Here is a 23,771-nt window from a genome sequence, read left to right as displayed (position 1 = left end):
ACATTTAATAAAATACAGATCCCTGAAAGTGGACGCTTTGAACGGTTAATGTCCGTTTGTATCAATGTAATTTAATTTTAATCTCGTACAATTAACTTTTCATCTTTTTCTATTTCTAAGAATTAAGAAAAAAAACGAAAAGTTAATTGAAATTAAAATTGGACAACATTGGTAGAAATACGACGGGCATAAGTCAGCCCTGGCGGGGAGAGATGATTCGTGACTCCGGCGCACTCCGCAGCATCGGTTGCCATGACGACCAGTGATCATCCCACCACTGGGTACCTACTATCCGACGTAACCCGTCACTACACCACCACCACCGTATCCGTCGAAGAGCAGCGAAGAGGAGCAGAGCCCAGAGCGCGGAGCGGGTCCCCTCCACGTTGCTACGTCAGTCGCTCGCAGTCGGTTCGTTCGTGTCGACAGGGGTTATCACGCGCACGTTTCGAGCGTTTGGCGTGTGCGTGACCGCGCGGGCGCGCGTGTTTCGTGGGTGCGTGTTTGTGTGTGTGTGTGTGTGCGCGCGCGCGCGCGTCGTTGCACCTCCTACATGTTTCGGTCGCGTCGTCAACGTCGTCTCGACCTCGGCTCGCGAGATCACGTCGGATAAACGGCGACGAGGAGTCCGTTTTTTTTTCCGTGAACTGCGAAAAGGAGATACACGTTCGGCCACGAAGCCGAATTTCTGCGTCGCACCCGCGGGTACTCCCTCACGTTCAATAATGAGGGACATGGCAGGTAAGATCGCCGAGTTGAAGTTCGAGGCACCCCTCGCGCGCTTCGAAGAGGAGGACACCGCCAGCCTGAAGAACATGAACATCCTGACAGGTGCGAAACACCGCCTTGTTTACTCCGCCCGGAGCGCAGTGTGCTCAACGACGTTAAGTTTGGCCATCGGCCTTTCCGTCATATCCGGGCCACTTTTCGAAATTAGTGACAAACAAACTGGAAATAACGCGAGTTATTATTCTCACGTTAATTGGCGTAAATCGTATTGCGTGCTGCTATTCTTCATGGCTTTTTCGCAGACGGTTGAAACTTTCGTAGGAATATTATTAAATTATCAATGAATATTGCAGCGGTGATGTAATTCTGTACAGGGTCGCGCGACCCACGACCTGAATTTTGAGATTCTCTGAATATTTCTCTCCGAATAAATCGATCTCTCGTGCCAAAAATGGAAGACCAGGTTCCACCAATGTAAGATTAATTTTAATCTCGGTTCAACTTACTCTTCATCTTTTTTTAATTCTTGAACTAGAAAAAGATGAAGAGTTGGCTGAACCGAGATTAAAATTAAACTACATTGGTAGAAACGGGTATAATTTTTATGAGTAAATTGAACCGAGATTGAAGCTAATCTTACGTTGATGGAAAGCGGACCTAAAAGAGGGAAGAAGTGCACGCAGCCCCAGACGCGTTTCTCAGGGATCGACAGGTGTTAAGCCGGAATCAGACTACGCATTGAATATTGAGATTGAAGATTGAAAGATTGAAATTTGATCAATCAAAACAATAGGAGCTAAAATTTCTTTGTCCTCACTGGTCAAATTTTAATCGTCAATCTCAATCTTCAATGCGTAGTCTGATTCCGGCCTTACGAATCTCGCAATTTCGTGCAACGGGACACGATATTGATCAATTTTAGGCCTGCTTGGCACTTTTAGCGCTCGGTATGTTTAAAAGAATTCTATACTTTTTTGCGTGACAGCCAATACAAATAGGAAAACGGTAATGCCAGGTTTACTCGACTTTTATGTATATTTCTATCTCGGGGTTTAATTTACCCCTTATTCTTTTCTAATTATTGGAACTAGAAAAAGTAAACCAAGATTAAATTTAATTTATTTTACATTGTTGTCCATTTCTGTCAATGTGGATTAATTCTAATTTTAATACAATTAATTTTTCATCTTCTAGTTCTAAGAATTAGAAAAAGATGAAGAGTAAACCGAGATTAAAGTTAATCTACGTTGAAACGGGCATAGAAACGGGCATTAGACCGACCGCGGGTCTTCCTCCGAATTTATTTTTGTCGTTCAGTCACCGTGAAATCGTCGCCGGTTAACGCAGAATTTCTTCGAATTCACCCGAAATGTGTTCGCGAATACAGCGACGTTTGAATACAAGTTATTTTTCTATAGACACTCACGAGTCCTTGCCACGATGAGCCAATTCCACCAAGGTCATTAATTATCACCGCGATAATAACCGACTCTTTTTATTTCTTTCTAGATCATATATAGGGATACAGAATCCTTTTATATTTTCTCCATCTCTGAGAAAATAATAGTAATCTATTGAGTCTGTGATTGTGGAATGTTTGCGGTGTGCTGTTTTATGTTTATATATCTTTCCCGATATTTAATTTTTCTGCGAGGCTTTTCTCGCAAATCTTTTCTCTACTTAAGATTATCTGCATCGCAAAATTGGACTTGGCATAAGAAGAAATATATATATATATATATCTCGCTCGAGAGGGATGAGCAGATCTATACCTACTCTTATTGGAACGACGACGAGCGATGTCACATTCGATAACGCTCGATATTACAATGCCGGTCGTCGCGACCTCGGTTCATCTTTGTGTTTTATCAATATCAAAGTGCGGAATTATAATACATTAATGGTTAAATTAAGATTCGAATTTTTCTGATGAAAAAAATAATTGCAACGCCATTTGTGACTAAAACTATATATAGATTTTTTAAAAATTGCCATTAATAAGCGTACCTATTTTGACAGAAATTGTTTTTTGAGAAATTTGTATTGACATTCTTGAATTCGTATAATTAAGGTTGGTTCCACCAATGTAAGATTAACTTTAACCTCAGTTTAATTTACTGTTTATTAATTTAATTTACTGTTAATTTACTGTTAATTTAAATTGATGTTATATTTTGATGGAATTGGACTTTAATTACTCGGATTCAAGGATGTTAATACAAGTTTCTCCAATAAATAATTTCTTTCAAAGTATGCTTATTATTGGCAATTTTTTTTTAAATTTATATGTCATTTTAGTCACAAATAACGTGACATCGATATTTATTTTCTTTGTTGAAGAAAATTCGAATTTAAAAATCCTTAACATTATGCTGCACTTTGGTATTGAACCGAGATAAAACTTGATCTTACATTGATAGAAGCGAATCTAAGATATATTTTTGCATATTTTTGTATCATATTGTCACATATCTGTATCTCTCTTCATTTTCTCAAATGTGCAGAACAATTATTGGACGCCAGCCTGGATGCAAATTTCGGCGAGAACTGTAACGCGAATGAGCCGCCTACGACACACGAAAGCGGCACCGACATTCTCCAGGAAGGAACGTTCAGCCCGTTCAGCGGTAGTCTCGAGGATCTCGTTAACACCTTCGACGAGAAGATCACGTCTTGCTTCCGCGATTATGGCACTGACGTGGAATCATTGGCTCCGGTGCAGGTGCGAACGCAGGAGGAGATCATGAACGAGTGCCAGTAAGTCGTTCATCGCATAATTGATCCTAATGATCTCAAAGCATCTATCGAACGAGATGAAATTATCCGACATTACATAAGGGATAATCTTACGTTAAAAAGTGGTATTACTTTTAATCCTTAATACACACAATTGAGACCCATTGCACCAACGTAACTTTAATTTTAAGCGAGGCTTGAGACTCTCTTTCTTTTTGTCTCTCTATCAGCTTTAAAAAAGGAAAGATATTTTTAAGCTATCAAAGTAACGTTAATGCAATCAGGCCTGAGTCATTTTTGTCCTAAGCATTCCTTTTTTTTTTAAATAGGGACATTTGGCTAAACAATAATCTCTATCTTTTACTATTTTTAACACACTGTTTTATAAATATTTTCTAAAAATGTTAAAGTATATGTAAGAATCACTTAATAATTTTTGTATACTTATAAATGTATGATGAAAATTTATCCCGGACATGAACGATCTATCGTAGATATTCTTTTTAAGTTAACGTTCTTGCACGGTTCCTTTTCTCTCCACGGTGGAGAGAAAAAAAAGAGAAAAGATGAAACGTGCAAGAAGTTCAATTAAAAAGAACAGGCCTTGTGTGTAGTAAAAGATCTAGAAATCTTGTAACATAGTCTGGCCACGAGATGGCAAACATTTGATTAGCCCGTTGTTTTTGTCAACTTCAGTAAGTTAGAATGAATAAGATAGTATAAGTTAGAATGAAAGAGTATATATTATCGAAAAAATAGTATATATATATCCTTCTTTTTCACTCTTATTTTGACTAAATTGTTCGTGGCAGGATCTCTAAAAGGACCGGGATATCATCGTGTGTACTAAGAGTTTTCATCGTCGTTAAAAATCATCATCATCATCATCGCGTGTTTGACTCTATTGACGCAATTATTTTAATCAACCCTAACCATATTAACCGTATTCGTAAGTGATCGCAAATCTTCATGCGTACAATCATGCGGTTTTTTGGTTTGTATAACGAGAACCCGGTTACGAGTATACCGGTTTTACTGCGTAGATAGAGTACACACGGGAAATAAATCAACGACGTGTCGACGACGCGTAGAATACACGCTCGGAGAAAATTACTAGGTAAACGCGAGCGTATTAAAATCAACGTTTACGTTTTGCGGACTCCGGCTCCCTCACGATTCCGTTTCTTAGCTGGAAAGTGACGATTGCTACAGCGGAAATAATCACTTATATTGCATTACCCGTTAACCCATTTGCTCGTCATAACACGCATGATACGTAATACGCAATAACGGGTAGCATTCCTATCCAGAGAGTAGAACACGGTCCAGTAATCTATCTTTCATCTTGATTACTCCTCGCTTACTCGCACTCTCTCTTTCTTCTTGTACTTCTCTTTCTTTAAAGCACGTCAGCAATTTCATTTAATGCTCCATTTAATGCGGTGCTGCAGCATAGTGCAACCTAATTAGATATATGGTTTCACATCCGTATCAGCGAAGCATTTAGTTGAGGGACTCTTATTAAAAGTGTTTGAAAGCGTCTTACGTGACATAGTTTTGAATTAAATTACACATAAAAAATGTAATTTTATTGTTAAGAAAAGTGATTACTCAATTTACTTTTTTTCTTTTAAGTAACGGTTGTCTTTAACAAAGAATACTTTCTCGATAATGATCTTAAAGTATACTGATTAGTACCAATTAAATATTTTCTAAATATAAATCTATATTTATTTGGTACAAGAACCATTAATTTGATTTAATAATCTTTTTTACAGTAAATATTTATTTAAATATTTAGTTGGCACTATTCAAATAAATATTAATTAAAATTTAGTACATTTTTTTTAGTGTATGATTCAAAATATATTTTGAATTAATTTGATATTTGTGATGAACTTAAGATAGATTACGGATATGTGAACTTTTGAAATATCTGACACAAGTAATTATTATTTACGTACAGTATGTATTTTTCTGTGTATGGACTGGAAGGTCTACTATACATATCATATATGTTCATTTGTGTAAATGTAAACACCGATGCAACATTTTGATCTTGTCATTTGAGGCAGACGTATTTTTTTTTAAATGAGAAATGGATAATAGAAAATGGAATTTCTTCTTGATACTTGACAGTAATCGATTTCCCAATGGAAGAAGTGTGTCGACGCCGTTAGTACTCTCTACGCGATGTTTACGGCACATATGTTGCAGCTTTCTCTCCAAAGTAGCCACAGAGTCACCGCTTGATATACAAAAGTGCATCTCGATTGTATAATTCAAATGAACATTTCCTTAATGCAATTGTTTGACAATAGAATTACTATTTTGATGCTGTTTTTCCGCGAAACATTAATATCAATTTATCTATTAATTTTGAGTAAATAAATAAAAGACGTTAAATCAAATGAATTATCTGGATGAAAATAATAAGACGCTTATAAATTCAAGAATCTATTGTCTTGGCACTTTTAGTTTAATATTGTAGAATTTAAAGAAGATTTAATTAGATTTTAATAATTAATATTTATTTTTCTAATAATATATAATACTTGATGGCACTTTATATTTGATAGGTCTTCTAAATTTTCTTATCGGCTATAAACGCATACTTCTAAGTAGCGAGTCACGACGAGATTTTTCAAGGCAACCTTGACGAACATCTCCGGCGAGACATGTTAACGTAGGCATGATTCGAGCTGCGTCATAGACACAAGTTAGACTACATATTTACTCAGTATAATATGACGTAATTTCTAATATGATGTCATTTCTGATTTAACTGAAAAAGTCCGTCACTTTCCCGATACTCTTACGATTAGTTCCATTTATTAAACCGACATTTTATCTGAAAGTTTGGAATATTAATAAAATTTTTCGAATAAATCGAAAAATTAAAACATGTACACTATAATTACCTATACAGAGAAAGTACTAAATTTTAACAAATATTTGTTTGAATAGCGTCAGTTGAATAAATGTAAACATACATTTATTTGGTAGAGGAAGGTCACCGATACCGACATACCACTTTATTTTTAGACAATATTTCTTAAACAAAAGGTAAAAATACAACTTCAAAAACATAAATACAAACTAAAAAGTGTCTTCTATCAGATAGTATAAGCAGTTTTTATAATACTGTTTGCAATTTTGTAATAATTAAGTTTTTCGTAAGTTATGCAAAAATGAGCATCTGACAAAATGGGCATAGTAGGCAACATTCCTATTCTATAAATAAAGATATATATCCTATTCTGTAAAGAAAACTAAAATTTATGAAACTATAAATTGACATAATATTTAAAATGACATAATATTATCAATAATACAGTCACTATTATTTTAATTACGCAATTTGCAAAAGAACACCGTAAGAATTTTCTTCTCGGATTCATAGAATTTGTTTTTAACTGATTTGGTATAGAAATAAGCCACAAATATATGAATAATGAGTTTGTATTTCTTTAATTAGTTAAACAGACGTTTTTATTAGTATTAGCAAAGTGCAAAGATTAGTTTCTAAGAAATAAGGGGATGTCGCTTTAGGAGATCTATGTCAGTATCGGTGACCTTCATCTATATTATATTTATTGTACAATATTTGGTAAGAACTATTAATTTAACTATTACATATTTTATTTTCCACAAATAAATGTCATATTCAAACTATTATTTAAAATTTAATACATTTTTCTCTCAATGGTGGTGTAAACACGCACCATACAATGCAATTTTGGAGCTTGCTCAGTTTTACGGATTTTTTATTATTTTGAGGGGTCGAGGCTTCATGTTGCCATAGACGATCTCGGCAAATATTTTAGTCGCAGAGTGTAAATTACAGTCGCAACATGCTCACAGACAAGGCTGCACGTCCTAACGAGCATAACCAAGCGACAGCAGGTGAAATTCAACGAAGCGCGAAATTGTCTCTTCTTCCGCGCGCAACCACGCACAAAGCTGTTAAATTTACATTGGATCATTCGCCTCATCATCCGCTGTCGTGCGGAAGTATTGCGCGATTTTCGATCGGTTCGTTAATTTCCTACACATCCTTTGCAAATGCGCGAGATAAGCCATACATGCTGGTTTTTTTAAAATATGTCTTCTATGATCTTGGTGCAACTTTTGTTGTTTATCGATGAAAAAGAATATTGCATATATTTTTCATATAATTGCGAGATTTTAAGAATTTAGCTGTTCAGGAATTCATGATCACGAGTCGTGAAAAAATCCTCTTTGGAAGGAAAAATATTGTAGCTCAGAACATGGGCGTAGCCCATCAGGATTTTGTTTAGAGGGAGAGGGGCAAATTGAAATTGAGACTTTTTAATCTGGAGGAAGGAGAGTAATCGAGTGAACTATTGAACTTGTTTTGTCTTATATTATTGTATTTTTTTTTCTAATTAATTGACAAGTAAATTATAAAATCACATATTTTTAATTTACTTTATTTTTCTTTTAAAATTGTAAACTGAGTCTTCGAACTAGAAAAATTAAATTTACAACATTAACTGTCTCAGAAAATCTTTCCATAACTTTCACCTCCAATTCTTTCTACTTTTCTAAAATTAATTTCTTGTACTCATTAAGCATAGTCCGTAAATTTGTAATTGTTCTGTAATTATTTTTGCTCTCCTTTAAAATTTAGAAGAGAAGGCACAGCCTGGCTACGCCCATGGTTCAAGAAAACTTTTAAAGCAGATCGCAATAAATGAAAGAAGAATCACTCTAAATAAACACAATCGGCAGATATCTTTTTCTTCTCTCTTCTCTCAAGAAACTTTACCTTTCGAGATTCATGGTATGTTTAGAACAATCCCAAGTGCCATTGATTTACTATGGCGTTATGAAAGGGCATTTGGCGAGGGTGGCATTATTCAAATGGCACGTTCTCTCCATTTCGGTGACTAATAAGGTCATCAACCTGATTGTGATTGCGACAAAGCCGCGGTAGCGATGCGAGGGCACACGTTCGCGAAGCGCTTGCATTCTCCATCGTATATTACGCTGTTCGTCGCGATCCAACGCGTTTAAAACGCAGTTTCCTCGTAATTTTCCAGCTGCACTTTCTAGCGCGAGGTTGAACGTGGCGTCCAAGGTATATTGGCCGCACCGGAAATGCGTGTCGAATAGAGATTAATAAATCCTCTTAATAATTTGCGTGGACACGGATCATCATCGCGTGCGACCGATATAAGTATAAGCTTCCCAGAAACCAAATTGATTTATGAAATAAGAAGTAGAGAAAATTGACAAAGCTATAAGCTATATAATATATATATATTATATATAATTACTCTAATTATTTTATAATGATAAAATATTATAAAATGTGTAAAAAGTGGAGTTGGTCAGTTTGGCTTTCGAGTTTTATGTAGAATCTTATATAGAAATTAATATATCTTTTCTAGAAATATATTACTATATATGTATATAATATAAAAATATATACAAAATATATAAAAATATATAGAAAATGTGTTTTTTCTTTTTTTTTTCATTAATTGACTTGCGTCATTTCTAACTTGATAGACAGACATTTGGAATCACTTCCTTAACCGATACTACGTTTCATAAATGTTTTGATACTGACGAAAACGCGTGACATGAAAATTTAATCTCTGTTTTGCTCCTTCGTTCATATCGAGCTACACCACCCTCCAAACAGAGGGCGAACGTCAATATCGGCGCGCACGCGCCTTAGATAGCGGCGATCACATTTACGGGGTGTTACGGGGATAAATTTATACGCGAAGGCTATATGTATATGAAAATTTATCTGATTTTAATTAAGAAAAATCTATAATTTTTTAAATATTCTCTCTCTCTCTCTCGTGAATTTTTTAGGAAGCAAGCGAATTTAAAAGAACTGATAAGAGCTATTTGTGCAAAATCGCGAAATCCCTATTTTTCGAGATTAAGCTAATTTTACAATCGTTGAGCTTTCTTTTATCCTTTCTTATCCAACTGTAATTTTTGCGAACGTTCAGAGATCAAAAATTAGCTTGACTTCATACGTACCGTGCGGTATAAAAATGTCTGGACTTTTCGATATGAACAACGTGTACAGTGAAGATAAAGCCACTTTACATTAATCAGGGACTCAAGTGGACTGAGTTGACCTCGATTTATTAACCCACGGCATCAAATGGTCGATCAATGCGTTAGGCTCTTTGATATCCGTTGCAGCCATTTTTCTGTTTCCACACATATAAGTATACATATACGCAAACACATGCGAATTTTGAACAAAATAAACGCCGAAATATCTAATATTCCCAACATAAATATAGATTTTAATGATTTTATTTGCTTAAAATATTTCTTTACACAATTTTTTTAACAAAAATTAGAAGTTTTTAATTTGTATATTTTACATTTGAGTCTAAAGAATTTATATGTAAGTAAAAACTGATTTGAACTTTCTGAGAAATATTGATTGATAGAAAAATAAGAAACTGTAATCTTTCTGTCGACTGTCCATTTAACATTTGAAGAAAGTACAGAAAGATTCGTGAAACGAGAATATTTCACGTTAGCGGAACTGAGAGATATTTTAAGAAAAAGACAGAGCTGTGGACGACTTTTAAAACACATGGTTTGTGTCGTCCATCGACTGCGAGAGGACATTTGAAGGAGAAGCAGTAAAGGAAGTTAATGATCGATTGATATTTCAGTTCCTGAGGATATTACAGGCCTCTGAATGTCGTTTTTGCTGCTCGGCTCTCACGAGATACAATTGTTCGCAAATTCGCGCCGCGAGGAGTCTCCGCTCTGGCCGTTCTTCGCATGAAAAATTACTTCCTTTAGAAAATAACATATTATTGCCGTAACGTCGTTGACTTACGTTTTGTTTGCACTTGATTAAACGTCTTATCTATGCAGTGCGTACACGTACAATGCGTAACGCAGGAAACGCCCACAGCCTGCAATGATTCACGCGGCGTCCTAGAAAGTCTGTCGCTCTCATCACCATAGAGGGTGTCCCAAATGTGTCCTAATGGGAATATTCACACGGGTATTGTATTAATGATATAAACAGGCGCGGTATTAAAAAAGACGAAGACTCCTCCTGAATGAGAAACTTGTCTCTGCCGATAACTATATATAGAACGTTCCAAATGCGTGTTTCTACATTGTAGAACAACACACGTTGGCACGACTCAATAGATAATATCGTGCCATTATATCATCCTCATAGGAACATCTGCATTTATTGATCGCGCATTACACGTCATGCTCTTGCAATATCTCGTAAATCATGTCCTTCACGCTAAAATTACGCGACATTTCTGTCATACGTTCTCATTAACCTTTAGATGGACACCGGAAACTGTTATGACATCTCTATGAGCAAACATTTTCTTTATCCATTGTATATGCAAAAAAAGAAAAAGAGAGAAATTAGAAATTACATTTTATATACAGGGTGTTTCGCAATTTTTTGCCAAGCGTTTTTGTGTAGATAGAGGGGACTAAACTGAGTCGAAAAATTCTCTACCATTTTGCAATTTTCGCAATGGTTAATGAGATATTAATTACTAAAAATTACCGAATATTAATCTTCAATCATTTTTTACTCAAATACTAATAATTTTACAGAAAAACAGCAAGGACAAAATTGTTTATTTTCTTCTTATAGAACTCTAAGAATTTTTTCAGAATGTATATTTATCTATCAGAATAAAAAAATTGTGAAAGGAAAAATAAAATAAAATAAAGATTAAAAAAGGTTCTGAAATAATCTCATTATCTTGGTATTAATAAAATAATTAACACCATTATGTATTTTCGATTATTTATGTAATTTTGAAGCTAAAGCTATAAAATCCCTCTTATACATTCAAGAAAATTGTGTAGACTTGTTACAAAAAATCAACTACACGCTTCAGAATTTTTCAAATAAAAATTAAAATAAAACAGGAAGATACGATAATTCTAAATGAAACATTCAGCAGATAAAAGTCGATGACACATAGGTACATTTAAAGTACATTAATTTCCTCGACTAGAGAATACTGTGAATTAGAGGATGAATCATCTGTGAAGATTCCACATCTATTTACGTATACTTAAATGATATAATCCTTTAATATAAGCAATTGCTAAGATCAAGCAAACAATTGCCCTTAGAAAACGCCAAGAGACTCTTTGCGTGTTAATAACTGTATATGTTTAACATTGTATTTTTTACAGGATGTGGTGGACGATCACCGGAACTTTCGGGAATATATTGCCCATCGACTGGAGCAAATCCTACGCACGGAAAATGCATATGCCCGCTTTGAATTTGAACGAAGTACCCGCTTCGACGGAAAGGTAGATACGTTTGTTTCTTGCACATTTGATTATTTGTTACAAGTATAATTATTCGTGGAAAGTTTACTTTATATATATATATACAGCGATTATACATTTTTAAAAATAAATTTTCTGACTTCGCTTCTCACTTCCTCACATCGGGTCTAACGTTCGTAAATTCAATGTTTTCATTTTTTGTTCTCTGTAGACCTGAACTGGAAGATTTAAGTAGCGAAGACGAGGCAGTTGCTACAGATTTGGACATGCATGCTTTAATCTTATCCAGCAGTACCGATACTCACAGTCCGGAAGAGCCGCTGAAGACTGCAGAGGAAGTTCTTCGCGAGATAGATGACATAATGCAGGTATAACCTTGGCGCAATCAAGTATTCTTACCGATGTAATAATGACTAAACGAGTGATTAATGATTTTGCATCTTGTCACCACCGTAGGAAAGTCCGTCAATGGAAAGATCACCAGATTCAGAGGGTTCTTTATTGGACAGCGATGAGGCTTTGGAAAGAAGTAGAGAAGTACTTGGATCACCACTTCATGAAAAAAGTATGTTTTGAAATAATAATTATATAACATAAAAGTATTCATGTTAAATATAATAATATAGAGATCAATTAATTTCTAAAATAAAAACATATTATGAAACGTTGAATGTATTTTTAGAATTAAAGCAACTTTCCTCCAGCCAACTGACTGAACTTTTTGGAGAGATGGAATCCTTGGTTGCGGCTTTGAGCGAAACCCTGATCGCCGAGCTTGCACTTCGAGACGAATTAGAATATGAAAAGGAACTCAAAAATCAGTTTATCTCTTTACTGCTGGCTGTGCAAAATCGACGTAGACAGCATCATGTTACAAAGAAAAGAAATCAAATGCAGAATGGTACTAGTCCGTTACCACAACATAGGTCTTTGCAGGAGCCGAAGGTATAGAATTATGCACTTACATAATAAATATTTTACGCATTTATCTATTAACCATTAAATATCGTTACGAATACTCTTTTTTACTGAAAATTAAATCTTTAATAAAAAAAAGTCAATTTTCAATAATTTAATTGTACAATTTAGAGAAAAATGGAAATTTTCATTCTTATTACAGTACCTGACGACCGTCATTCCATATCATACAGACAGTGGTCCGCCAGACAATCAAGCCTTGCAAGTACTTATCAAAAGTAAGTATTTAATTATAATTTTGTATCTAACTACACATACCAATGTACATGTTTAATTGCAGTATTAAAGGCCATTAGCGAGGATAGCCCGACAGTACCCACTTTACTAACAGATTATATACTCAAAGGTAATCAGATTTTCAATTCAATTTTACTAAATCCTATCAACTGCAAATATTAACAATTTTTCAACTTGAACGTGTTATAAATCATGATTGATAAACACTTTTAAAAAGTACTTACAAAATTGCTATTCCAATTTCAGTGTTATGCCCGACTTAAGGCAAAATATGTGGAAAAAAAATGAAATGTCAACAAAATACCATGTGCTCTCTTCTTCTTGCCAGTACGCTTTCAGCCGTTATTGTGCCGCATGTTATTTCGTAACTAGTTTATAAGTTATACTTCAGTCACACTCGATTATTATATTGGCTGTAGAAGTAGATAAGGTCTCCGATATTCTATCTAGTCTTAATTTATACATTACGATATGTATATTACTTACTTGCTTAAGATATCATAAGTATATATTTTTAATAACTCGTATAACATATATTATTGACTCGCGTAAATCGTACGTCGTTTTCGGACAGTTTTCATATTTATATTGTACCATGACTCATATCAATTCAGTTTTTTGTATATTTTTTCTTGTACATAAAAATCCCGAGGGAAAGCTTTTATGCAGTCATCGCAAAGTCAGCACAGAGCTCCTTATTTAGGATCTTACAAAATGCTACTTGTGTAGATCGATTTCTATTTAAGGAATTCGAATTAGTGTACATTGTTGTAACGCTAGCTAGTATCTAGAGATACTCCATTCACCAATATATATCAGCTCAAACAGTGAAAATCTTACAGTAACGTCAGTTAAATCACTTGCCCACCATTCGATAATGTAATTGTTCTCACGCAACGCGCAAAAGCTCGGAACACTGTGTTTGTTAAAGTAAAAAAAAAAATAAATTAAATGACCTCATTGCTCTCAGATATAATTTTTTGTTAACTCAATTGTATTGTTACTTATGTCCTTATACCTTGATTCCTCTCCATCACGATTTTTTTTTTAATCACAAACATTTCAGAATTTAATGTGTGTATATATATTGCGCAAATATTTTATTATTAGAAAAAATCAGAAATATTCAGTTTCATTGCCATTAAATATGATTACAAACAATTATATAAAAATTTTAAAGATTAGCTTTCACAAGAGTATCGTACAGGACATTGCGGGGCTAGACAGCTAGGTTGATAACAACAGTTTGAACCTCGACGATACCATTTAGTCGTCTAAAAGTAAATTATATAATTGTACCGAGTATCTGCTGTAAGATACAATATATATCCAAAATTTATATAATATCGATCCGTAATAAAAATTTTGCTGGTTTGCTTTGAATGATTAAACTCATTAAAAGAGTATATACATACACCCTGTGGAACATAGCTGCGGCCAGGAATAACAAACGTTAAGTCCGATTTAATTTCACGCATATTGGAAATTTTCATAATTGTAGCGGTCGAACAGTAAGTAATCAGAGGCCTCTTTATAGGAAATGTCCATGCTGGTTTACATTCATCGGGACTAGGCTTAACACACCATGCTTCAGGATCATATCTGCGATCATATTTAACACACATCACCGGTTTGTCACTGCGTCTGAAATTAATCAAGGCGGTCCTTTAATTTCTACATGGTCCTACTCGAATTTTTCCTTAAGACCAGCAATTCATCATTGAGCCTTTGCCGTTGAATAAAATGCATGTTTTCCTCACAAAGAATCCATTTTTGCAAAGAGACACTTTAAACGTTGTAACTCTTGGCCGGCGCTACATGTTCTGTTAGAGAAACCCCAGTTTCCAAGCGCTTCTGCCACACCGGTGCCATGGCCTTTGGAAAACTCATAAGTGCATGGCATTTCCGGTACTGCCATTTTTTCCGAATAAATAATAAATACTTGTCAATTTTGCGAAAATTTCATGCACAAATATTGCTCTATAGGGAAGAAAATAGATCCATTGGCTGTTTGAATTGTGAAGTTCGTTTATGTGCAATTTTCGAACTTCTTTTTAAACAGTCGCACAAGTCTTCGCAAATACACATAAATTCATACAAGCCAATGAATTCGGTAAAAACATATCAGAAATTTAATTTGATTCTTACAATGAATGTACCTTTATTTTAATCTAACAATAATAACATAATGCAGAAGTATATATGCATATATATCACATACACACACACATACACACACACACACACACATATATATATGTAAATATATATACATATATATTTATGAATAATAAATTTATATCTAAATGATCTAATAATAAAATAGTCCATCTTTTTGAGTGATTCTCAATATTTATATCTTATATCTAAATTATATCTTATACAGTGCATTGACGTAGAATGTCGCATCAAAAATTGTTTATATGACATCGATTTTATATGTCGATTTTTGTATTATTATTTCCATCAATATTCACGAACCTGTCACTTCTGATTTTTAACACGGATTGCAAAACCACAACTAAACAGTAGTACACTGAAATTAATATTTTCACAATAAGTAATTCATTATAATAAATTACAATGTGTATATATATATATATATATAAATCGTAATATTTTACCATGTATAAGAACGGCTTACTGTCGTTTATTCAATTTTTTCATCAATGTAAGCCTTTATAGCAGTCTGGCATTCTATGGAACACCAATGTTGAATTAATAAGTATGTTTCTGATTCAAGTGCGGCATCTAATTTTTTCCGTAGACTGTGACGTAGCAGAGCCTTTGTTGCCTCCATGGACTAAAAAAAAAAAACAGATTTTTGTTGTTAAAAAAAATTATTAGTGACTTAAAAAATTATAACTGTACACATATGCAGAAACGATTCTCTCATTTTACAATATTCCATACAAATAATTTCTTTTATTTTCTTTGTCAAATCTGTTTATCAAATTTATTAAAATATGTGCAATATTGCAGAAAACATTGTTATTATTAACACTTTAATTTATCGTATACTCATATTTCTGTATCTTACAAATGAAACGAAGATAATACCATGAATATTAAAATATTTCGTAATTACGAGTCATGTGGGTGCGTAGAATCGAGACTATTAGCATTATTGCTGTCATTTGCGTTAATATAATCTTGCTTATGACAATCGGATCTAGCGCAGTCAAGTATGCACACGATTGTAAATATGTTCATCAAAACTTGTTTCTTCGTTTCTCTGATAAGTGCGAGTGTTAGTGTATATACGAAAATTAGCAGTAAGGCTAATAATATTACGTTCAAGTATATGAAGGGAGTTCGTATACAAAAATATACTATACATAGTTCTTCTAAGTGAATAACGGCATAAACGACAAATTTCTATTGAACTAAAACAGGTTGAAGGAGAAAGCGATTTACACAACTGTGAACCTTACGAGGTATGCAATGTAATTCACGACCGATTTTGGATGTCTAGATTGACGGAAAGGCTTTGCCACTGTCCCAATGGGAGCGAATGTCCGTGGCAGTGGACGAAAACTTTTGATAACTCAACCATGTTCCTCAATAATAAATCGATTCTGAAGGTATCGAGAAGATTAAGTAACTAAAAAAATATCTTTTTTTTTACATTTTTGACAGTTATGTTTCCTGATATAGTTCTGTACGCAATTCACGGAATTAGAGACATGCGCGCATAAACAAGAGGCAGTGATAGTACATGGGGAAGGTGATACGAATAATAATTATATAATACCGTACAATGTGACAATGAATTGCGTATGTCCACAAACACATTACTGGAAGTTGCAAAAATATACATACGAAGAGCATGGTGTTGTTCAAATATTCAGATGTGTCAAGGTATACATTTTATATGTGTAATATAATGCACAGAGAGAAAATCGTTTCTGCATTTTACGAGTTAATTGCAAGTATTTTCCATGTTCATAAATCCGCACAATTTATACGGTTTTTGTTATATGATTTATAACATATAAAACCATTAATTCTCTCCTATACTCTTCTATTTGAAAAGAAAAATATTTAAACCATGCAGAAATAGATAAGATTTATAATTTTATTTTATTTTAATAGTAGTATTTAATATTCTTTCATTTATCAACATGTTATTTACTGAATGCAAACTTTTTAATGCAGAAAAGAATGTGCGAGACTTTGGAGTTTTGCGGCTATATACGATCTGACCTATATTCAACATATTATAGATGTACATGTCCAGAAAAGCATTTATGTGTTTTCAAAAATAAGACACAAGTAAATGTGCAGGAACTGTTGTATTCTGGACCTGCTTATATGGCTTATTGTTACCGTTATTAAATATATAAAGCTATTATAATTTAATGAACGTAAAATACTGTTAAAAGCGATATTATGTGTGTACGTAAAATACAATATATATCTCGTAAAATATATTGCAAAAGCATTAATAAAATTAAAATCAAGAAACATTGTTATACATAACTTACTTGTGATGATTGATCACTCATAGCCCTTAACGATGGTAATAATTCGACTTGAAATCGATCAGGCCATAAAACTCGAGTAACAAGACCGGCTCTTAATGCTTCACTTGCCGTTAGAGTTCTTCCACCCAAAAGAAGTTCACTCGTCTATCGAAATGTATAGATGTTGTTCTTCTATCATTTTAACGTTATGTTATAGATGCTATAAAAAGTTGTTTACAACTTACAATTGCACTGCCTAGTATATGTGACAGGGTAAAGACTGCAGCACCTTCGGCAATTTGTCCTAATTTTCCATAAGGCGTACAGAACGTTGCCTTATCACTAGCGATTACAAGGTCAAAAAGAGGCAATTTCCCCCCCCTCCCCCCCCAGCCACTATAGGTTTATTGAAAGTAGCTAAACTTTTTATAAAATCTCTAGAAAGAAAAAAAATTCAATAAAATAAACTATATATATAAAGTATTATATCAATTGTATAAAGCATTATATTAAATTGTGTTTAAATACATACTTGACAGCATGTGCCAACTCTTGAGCGACGGATCGTCGTTCATCCTTATTTGAATGCAATAATGTTGAAAGATCGAGACCTTCACAAAAGCTTGTACCCGTAGATGTTAAGAGTACTACCCTACATTCGTCATCTCTTTTTAATATCGACAGAGCCTCTTTGAATTCTTGCATTACCTTAATACCATTAAAAGAATCATGTTTAGCAGTTTATATAACAGAGATTGTCTAAGTGCGAAAATACTTACTTGCAATGAAAGAGCATTTCTTATTTTTGTCGAAGCGGATGGCGTAAGTATTAATTGTACAAGATTACCATGTCGTCGCACATTTACTTCCTTATTACTGAATTGATTTTGCATTTCCGTTTTCGTTTTGTTACTATCTATATTCAATGTTTTAATGGTGTTTGTATTTACTGAAATATTGTATGATATTTAGCATATAATTCATATCAATTTGCTTTTAAATTATTTTTAATATTTTAATGTTTTTTCACATGGAAAAGTAAATAAATTATTATATTTTTAGTTTTTTATAAAAAAAAACATTAAGATAGAAGTGTTTACCTTTACCTTTGCTCTTTCGCGTAGTCGCACCATTTCTGGCATTGACGACTGAAAGAGCAGTAGCTGCTTCAGCAAGACAAGCAGATAATTCATCCTCATTTTTCAAAGAATCCTCAACATTATCAAGCTCATTTGCCCTGGCAAAAGTCACTTTGCTTCTCATAAGTTTTTTGCTCTTCGCTGTTACTTTCCCTGGTACTGCACCATTCGACGATCGGGTTGTAACTTTACTCGAAACATTGTCTTCAACTGCGGGAATGTTTTTCTGTTGCTTCACTATCTTGTCCATTTTCTTGATTTCCGATTTCTTACCGGGACGTACAACATTAACTTTTTCTTCTGTACTATTAGCAATAGTATTGCTAGCAACTGTAGTAGTTGTAGTAGAGATGGTACTGGTATTAGTAACAGTAACATTGGTATCGGACTTTTGTATAGTTTTTTTCTTTTTCTTCGTATTATTAATTTTCTCATCTTGTGAATCTCGTCTCTTTTTGGCAGATCTCAACGAATGAATTGTTCCGTCTTCCGACTTGACGACTTCTGTAGATTTCTCAGGTGCATCAACGCTAACTCTGGGACTTCCAGATGCACTCGAAAATGAACTAGACGAATGTCTTCTGACGATAATGGACGCATCAGCCGCATTTCGAATCTTTGCGGGAAGAATAAATTCCGTGGGTGATGCAGAAGTTTTTGGCGACGAGACCTGTTCTACCTTTTTGTCTTGAACATCAGCCGCATGAATTATCGTTCTCTTCGACCTCGGTGACACTTTCGTGACATCTGCGGTCGTTGACGTACGTAATCGCAACACAGCATTACGAACCAATTTTTTTCTGATTTTAAGTTCACGTTGCACTTTCTGCAGATCCATTACTTTCGCTCGTGACTTTGTGATAGGAACCAAGCGTTTTCTATCCGGCTGCTCTACATCGTACAGTAAATTGACAACACCTTCGTCCTGTAACAATCTATCTATCTCATTTATATTCTTCTTCTTAGGTTTCACGTCAACGGATGGACTTTCGGGCGTCCGCTTTAGCGATTTTGCGACAGCTTTTGGAGGCGTCTTCTTCGGCGACGGAGTCAGCTTAGTTTTCAGCTGAACAGGTTTCTTATCAATTGGCATTTTTTGGCGCAGCAACTTCTTGACTACCATTTTCTTCTTAACTATCGGTCCTTTTTTAACAAGACCAGGCTTCGACCGTTTTGAAAGAGAATCTTCAATTTTATTAGAAGCCGAATCTATTTTATTCTCGGACTGTTTACCTGCTTTACTGACTTCTTTCGTGGCAATTTTCTCATTATTTACAGCAACGTTCGTTGTATCGCTCGTCGCAACATGATTTTCAATCGTCGAGCTATCACTAGAGACGGACTTTTCTTCCATTTGTTTTTTATTTATCGAAACTTTACCTCTATATACCTTTTGCCGTTTTATTGTGTTTTGTTCGTGCTCCCTTGCTTTTTCGGTGGGTTTACGTTTTCTACCTGATCTCGACTCTTCTATTCGTATGCTTATCTGCTCCTGATTCTTTTCATGAGATAAAGGATTCAGATCAATTCCACCGGATTTTGCATTTGGTTGCGTATTTTCACTCGCTGAATCTACATTAGCCTCCTTTCGCTGTGCAGCAAGTGGATTTTTCGCGACAGTCGCCGCGTCCTTAGATACTTTACCAGACGCTGCTCGGAACGTTTTCTTTTTCCGCGGTGGAATCTTCTTGGATGGTGCTATGGGTAATTCAAGGAGCTGTTTCAATGCCAATTCTCGTTCAACTAACGGATCGAGTTTTGGTGGATTGCTTTGTTCAGAGTGTACCACGATATTTGACACTGTTTTATTTTCTTCTGTGAGAATTGGTGGCTTCAAAATAGACCAGTCAGGATCAATGTCACCTTCTAAAATGGCCAATAGTTCTTTGTTGTCAGAATTACTATCCTTACCAGCTTCCGTTGTTGTGTTTTCCGTTTCCTTTTTATCACAGTTTTCCGGTACTGATGATGCAGCAACAGAAGAGGGAGGTGGATTTGAAGAGGCGGTTTGCTGTGGCAATGGTATAAGTTTTGGTATTGGATTTACTGTGCTACCTGCCAACTTACTAGACAGCCTTTGCGTTAATTTTTTCACAAAGAATATGTCTGGTCCACGCGATGCCTCTACGCTCTTCTGCTTTTCGCGAAAACGTTCCTTCAACACCTCCGTCACTTCTGCTGGCGACGCTATCTGACTGGTTAAATGTCGAGCGCGGCTTTTAGGAACTGTAGTGTCGTGCGGCGATGCGTTAACCGGATGCGTATCCATATTTCGTGAAGATTTGTTCACAGGTGGCACAGGAGAATTCCTTTCATTTTTATTCAATAATATTGTATCCTTATTAATAGCTTTGTTTTTCTTTTGATTTTCTGTTTCTTCAGTTGGTTGCTTCGTTGTACTCTTCTCAATTGTACTTACAATATTATGTTTCTCATCATGTTCTTCATCTGCAAAAGAGACTTTTTCTTGGAAAGTTGCAACTGATTCACTCGAAACAGTCTGGTCTGTCTTTGCCTCATCCATTAGGCTTTTTAATTCGATCTCGACAGAGTCTTGTACCTTTGAACTTGATTGCGTATCTTCATCCGTATTCTCAACACCCCAATCATCAAATATATCTTGGATAAAGCTTCTTTTCTTCGTCGATGAATCTCCTGCTGACACTTTATCAACAACAGAGGTATCATCTTGTTTATGCTCAGTTATCTCCTTAACAGTATTTTTATGGGTATTTTCAGTTTGTGGTAGATCTGTTGACTCAACTGCTGACTTAACTTCCGTAATTATGATTTTCTCATCTATAATAATAGTGATATCTTCTTTATCCTTTTTTCCTTTAATCAAAGCTTCATTATCAGTTGTTTTTACTTTAATATTTTCATCATTTACACTTTCGTCTATTGCAATTTTCCCATCGATTAGTTTTATAGATTTCGTATCACATTTATTACTGCCTATGTCATCCATATTACTTTGCTGTTTATATTGTTCGTCAAATGGAGTATCTACGACTTCTGTTACTTCTATTGTGGTATCGTCATTTTCTCGGCTGTAATGAATTAGATCAATCTCATTGTTCCCATGGTCAGATTCCGCAATTTGTTTTTCTTGCAAAGTAACATTTTCTTGGTTGCATTCCTTATTAGCATCTTTCTCTTCTAAAGTAACAATTAAATTATCCGCCGTTGCATCAGTTGCAACTGGTATAGTCTCTACTACAACTACCTCTGTTTCTTTTTGCACTAACTTAGTTAATTCAGTATTAGTTGCTACTGAGTTATTCTGATTACTATCGTTATCATGTATTTCCTTGATTGTTTCTTCAACTGACTCATGTGCATCATGACTCTGGCCCCCATGTTTACTAAGTCTACACTCGTCTGGTACTACATCCTGCTTATCTCTGGAATCGGATTGATTTGAGTCTCCTATTATATTGCAGTCATTTTCTAGACTATCCGTTGCCTCCTTTACCTCCGTTGCCTCCTTTGCCTCCTTTGTCTCCGTTACCTCCGTTACCTTCATTGCTTCCGTTGCCTCTTCATCTTCTTTTATTATTTTAGATTCAGTTATCACATTTAGGCTTTGGTCTTCCTCGTTGGACAAGTGTTGTGATTCGTGATTCGAATTTACCTTATCTTTTGTATCATAGATTTGGGTCTCTTCCTGTTCTGATTTATGTATCTCTGCATTTGGCTCCGTTGATTCAGATTCCACTTGATTATTGGCATCATCGTCAATTTCTTTAGTTACCTCTTTAGATACCTCACTTGTATCTATGTAATTCTCTGACTCAACTACTGTATGAACATCAGTATTATCTACTGATAATACAGACTCTGATGGTAGCTTGCACACCTTTGGTAAATCTTGATCACTTTCCGTAGTGACTTTTATATCTTGTTCAGCGATCTGAGCTACTTGTGCGTCATCCGTTTGAATCTCGTGAACTGTCAGGACTTGTGGCGAGTCTGATTGCTCCATGGTAAAATACCAAGATACCCCAAACTTTTGTTACTAAATCATACGGTTTCCTGTGTTGGAAGAAAATATAATATAAATCTCATGTATTGTGTAATTATGAAAACATCCATAACCTAATAAGTATAATCTTGCACAAATATCCATATAGTAACAATGATTGATCTTATAAACGAAATGCAAGTTGCAAGTGGATGGGGCTAAAATCTAATGTGCAATTTATTTAACTACCGGTAAACTCTAATTCACATATAAGAAGTAAGCAATTCAAAGTTCTGTTTTTTATAACTGAACTAGTATATACTTTTGGAACTTAAAGTGAACAGGTACATATTTGACGAAAGTAATAAAGTTTTAGTGCAGTCCAGTGCAAGAATAAAAAAACAAACCTTATGATAGCACGCGAGCATACTTGACTAATACAAGAAGAGCAAATAGTGTAGTGGTCAATATCGGTCCCCCCTCCCCTGGGCTATCCCACCGATTTGAGCGATATTCCGAAAACATGAAACTCAATGGCAGAATGTGACAAACTCACCGTGAAACGGAAATGTGTCCATACTTGTTGTATTCCAGTGAGAATCACATGATACACGCCGGTCTTCTCAGGAAGCGACTGCGCGATCCTTCACGTTACTCGTAAGATCCGCGCTCGCGCGAAGCTTAATTGGTCTTGTGGAAAAAAACAATTATCCCGACGAGTCCAAACACCATGTTTACAAGAACGAGCCAGAAGCCACGCGCCGTAGACGTGCGGTAACTTGAATACCGTCCCTTGAGTCGGACCTTACGATCGCGTATCGCTGATACGCCCTCGATATCGATTATCGCGTGCGGGATGAACGATACGCAATTCTACAGCTTCCGTGAAACAGCTTTAATCGTTGATTAACGTACGCTAGTTATCTCTGCTTGGACCCGCAATGCTTGACGCAACACTAATGAATGATGATGTGTGCGTGCGATTTACATGAAATACTGAATTCGGTTGCCTACACTGCCTCGAGTGATCCCGAGCATGGTGGAAAAATGCGAGGCACCGACGAGATACTATTAAAGGCTACGTTTACACCGTGCATTTAGGCCGCGGTCTATACAATAAATGTCTTTGTTTATCTTGTATATTAAACAAAGACACCTATCGTATAGGTCGCGGACTAAGCGCACGATGTAAACGTAGCCAAAGACTGACGTCCTTAT

General features: G+C 35.1%; 4 protein-coding genes across 5 annotated transcripts; 2 read left to right on the top strand and 2 right to left on the bottom strand.

The window, feature by feature from the left end:
* Positions 1 to 384: 384 nt before the first annotated feature.
* On the top strand, positions 385 to 13,260 carry Unc-76 (fasciculation and elongation protein Unc-76). 2 transcript variants are annotated; one of them, XM_018462767.1, is made up of 10 exons: positions 385 to 467; positions 515 to 831; positions 3,234 to 3,486; positions 11,668 to 11,790; positions 11,981 to 12,137; positions 12,226 to 12,334; positions 12,452 to 12,714; positions 12,890 to 12,965; positions 13,028 to 13,093; positions 13,231 to 13,260. In XM_018462767.1, exons 2-10 carry the CDS (start codon positions 726 to 728, stop codon positions 13,245 to 13,247), a joined length of 1,170 nt encoding a protein of 389 aa, XP_018318269.1. In that variant the 5' UTR covers positions 385 to 467; positions 515 to 725; the 3' UTR covers positions 13,248 to 13,260. The 2 variants fall into 2 exon arrangements, with proteins under 2 accessions (XP_018318269.1, XP_018318268.1); XM_018462766.1 differs by having other exon boundaries at positions 386 to 831.
* An 859-nt stretch (positions 13,261 to 14,119) lies between these two features.
* Positions 14,120 to 15,077, bottom strand: LOC108731992 (uncharacterized). The gene is made up of 3 exons (XM_018462572.1): positions 14,745 to 15,077; positions 14,400 to 14,628; positions 14,120 to 14,258 (listed from the first exon to the last, which is right to left on the bottom strand). The coding sequence occupies exons 1-3, from the start codon at positions 14,900 to 14,902 to the stop codon at positions 14,166 to 14,168; spliced, it is 480 nt and encodes a 159-aa protein (XP_018318074.1). The 5' UTR covers positions 14,903 to 15,077; the 3' UTR covers positions 14,120 to 14,165.
* A 238-nt stretch (positions 15,078 to 15,315) lies between these two features.
* LOC108732068 (HP1 and insulator partner protein 1) lies at positions 15,316 to 23,518 on the bottom strand. Its single transcript, XM_018462695.1, is given in 9 exon segments — positions 15,316 to 15,520; positions 15,609 to 15,787; positions 17,472 to 17,615; positions 17,696 to 17,829; positions 17,832 to 17,887; positions 17,983 to 18,158; positions 18,230 to 18,399; positions 18,557 to 22,624; positions 23,110 to 23,518. Coding segments are annotated over 7 exon segments (4,851 nt in total). The 5' UTR covers positions 22,575 to 22,624; positions 23,110 to 23,518; the 3' UTR covers positions 15,316 to 15,520; positions 15,609 to 15,634.
* LOC108732069 (uncharacterized) lies at positions 16,008 to 17,351 on the top strand. Its single transcript, XM_018462696.1, has 4 exons — positions 16,008 to 16,297; positions 16,380 to 16,568; positions 16,642 to 16,845; positions 17,143 to 17,351. The coding sequence occupies exons 1-4, from the start codon at positions 16,172 to 16,174 to the stop codon at positions 17,320 to 17,322; spliced, it is 699 nt and encodes a 232-aa protein (XP_018318198.1). The 5' UTR covers positions 16,008 to 16,171; the 3' UTR covers positions 17,323 to 17,351.
* Positions 23,519 to 23,771: the final 253 nt, after the last annotated feature.

This window comes from Mycetomoellerius zeteki, unplaced genomic scaffold, assembly GCF_001594055.1.
Source record: "Mycetomoellerius zeteki isolate Tzet28-1 unplaced genomic scaffold, Tzet1.0 scaffold145, whole genome shotgun sequence".
NCBI lineage: Eukaryota > Metazoa > Arthropoda > Insecta > Hymenoptera > Formicidae > Mycetomoellerius > Mycetomoellerius zeteki.
This window is presented reverse-complemented; position numbering and strand designations above follow the sequence as displayed.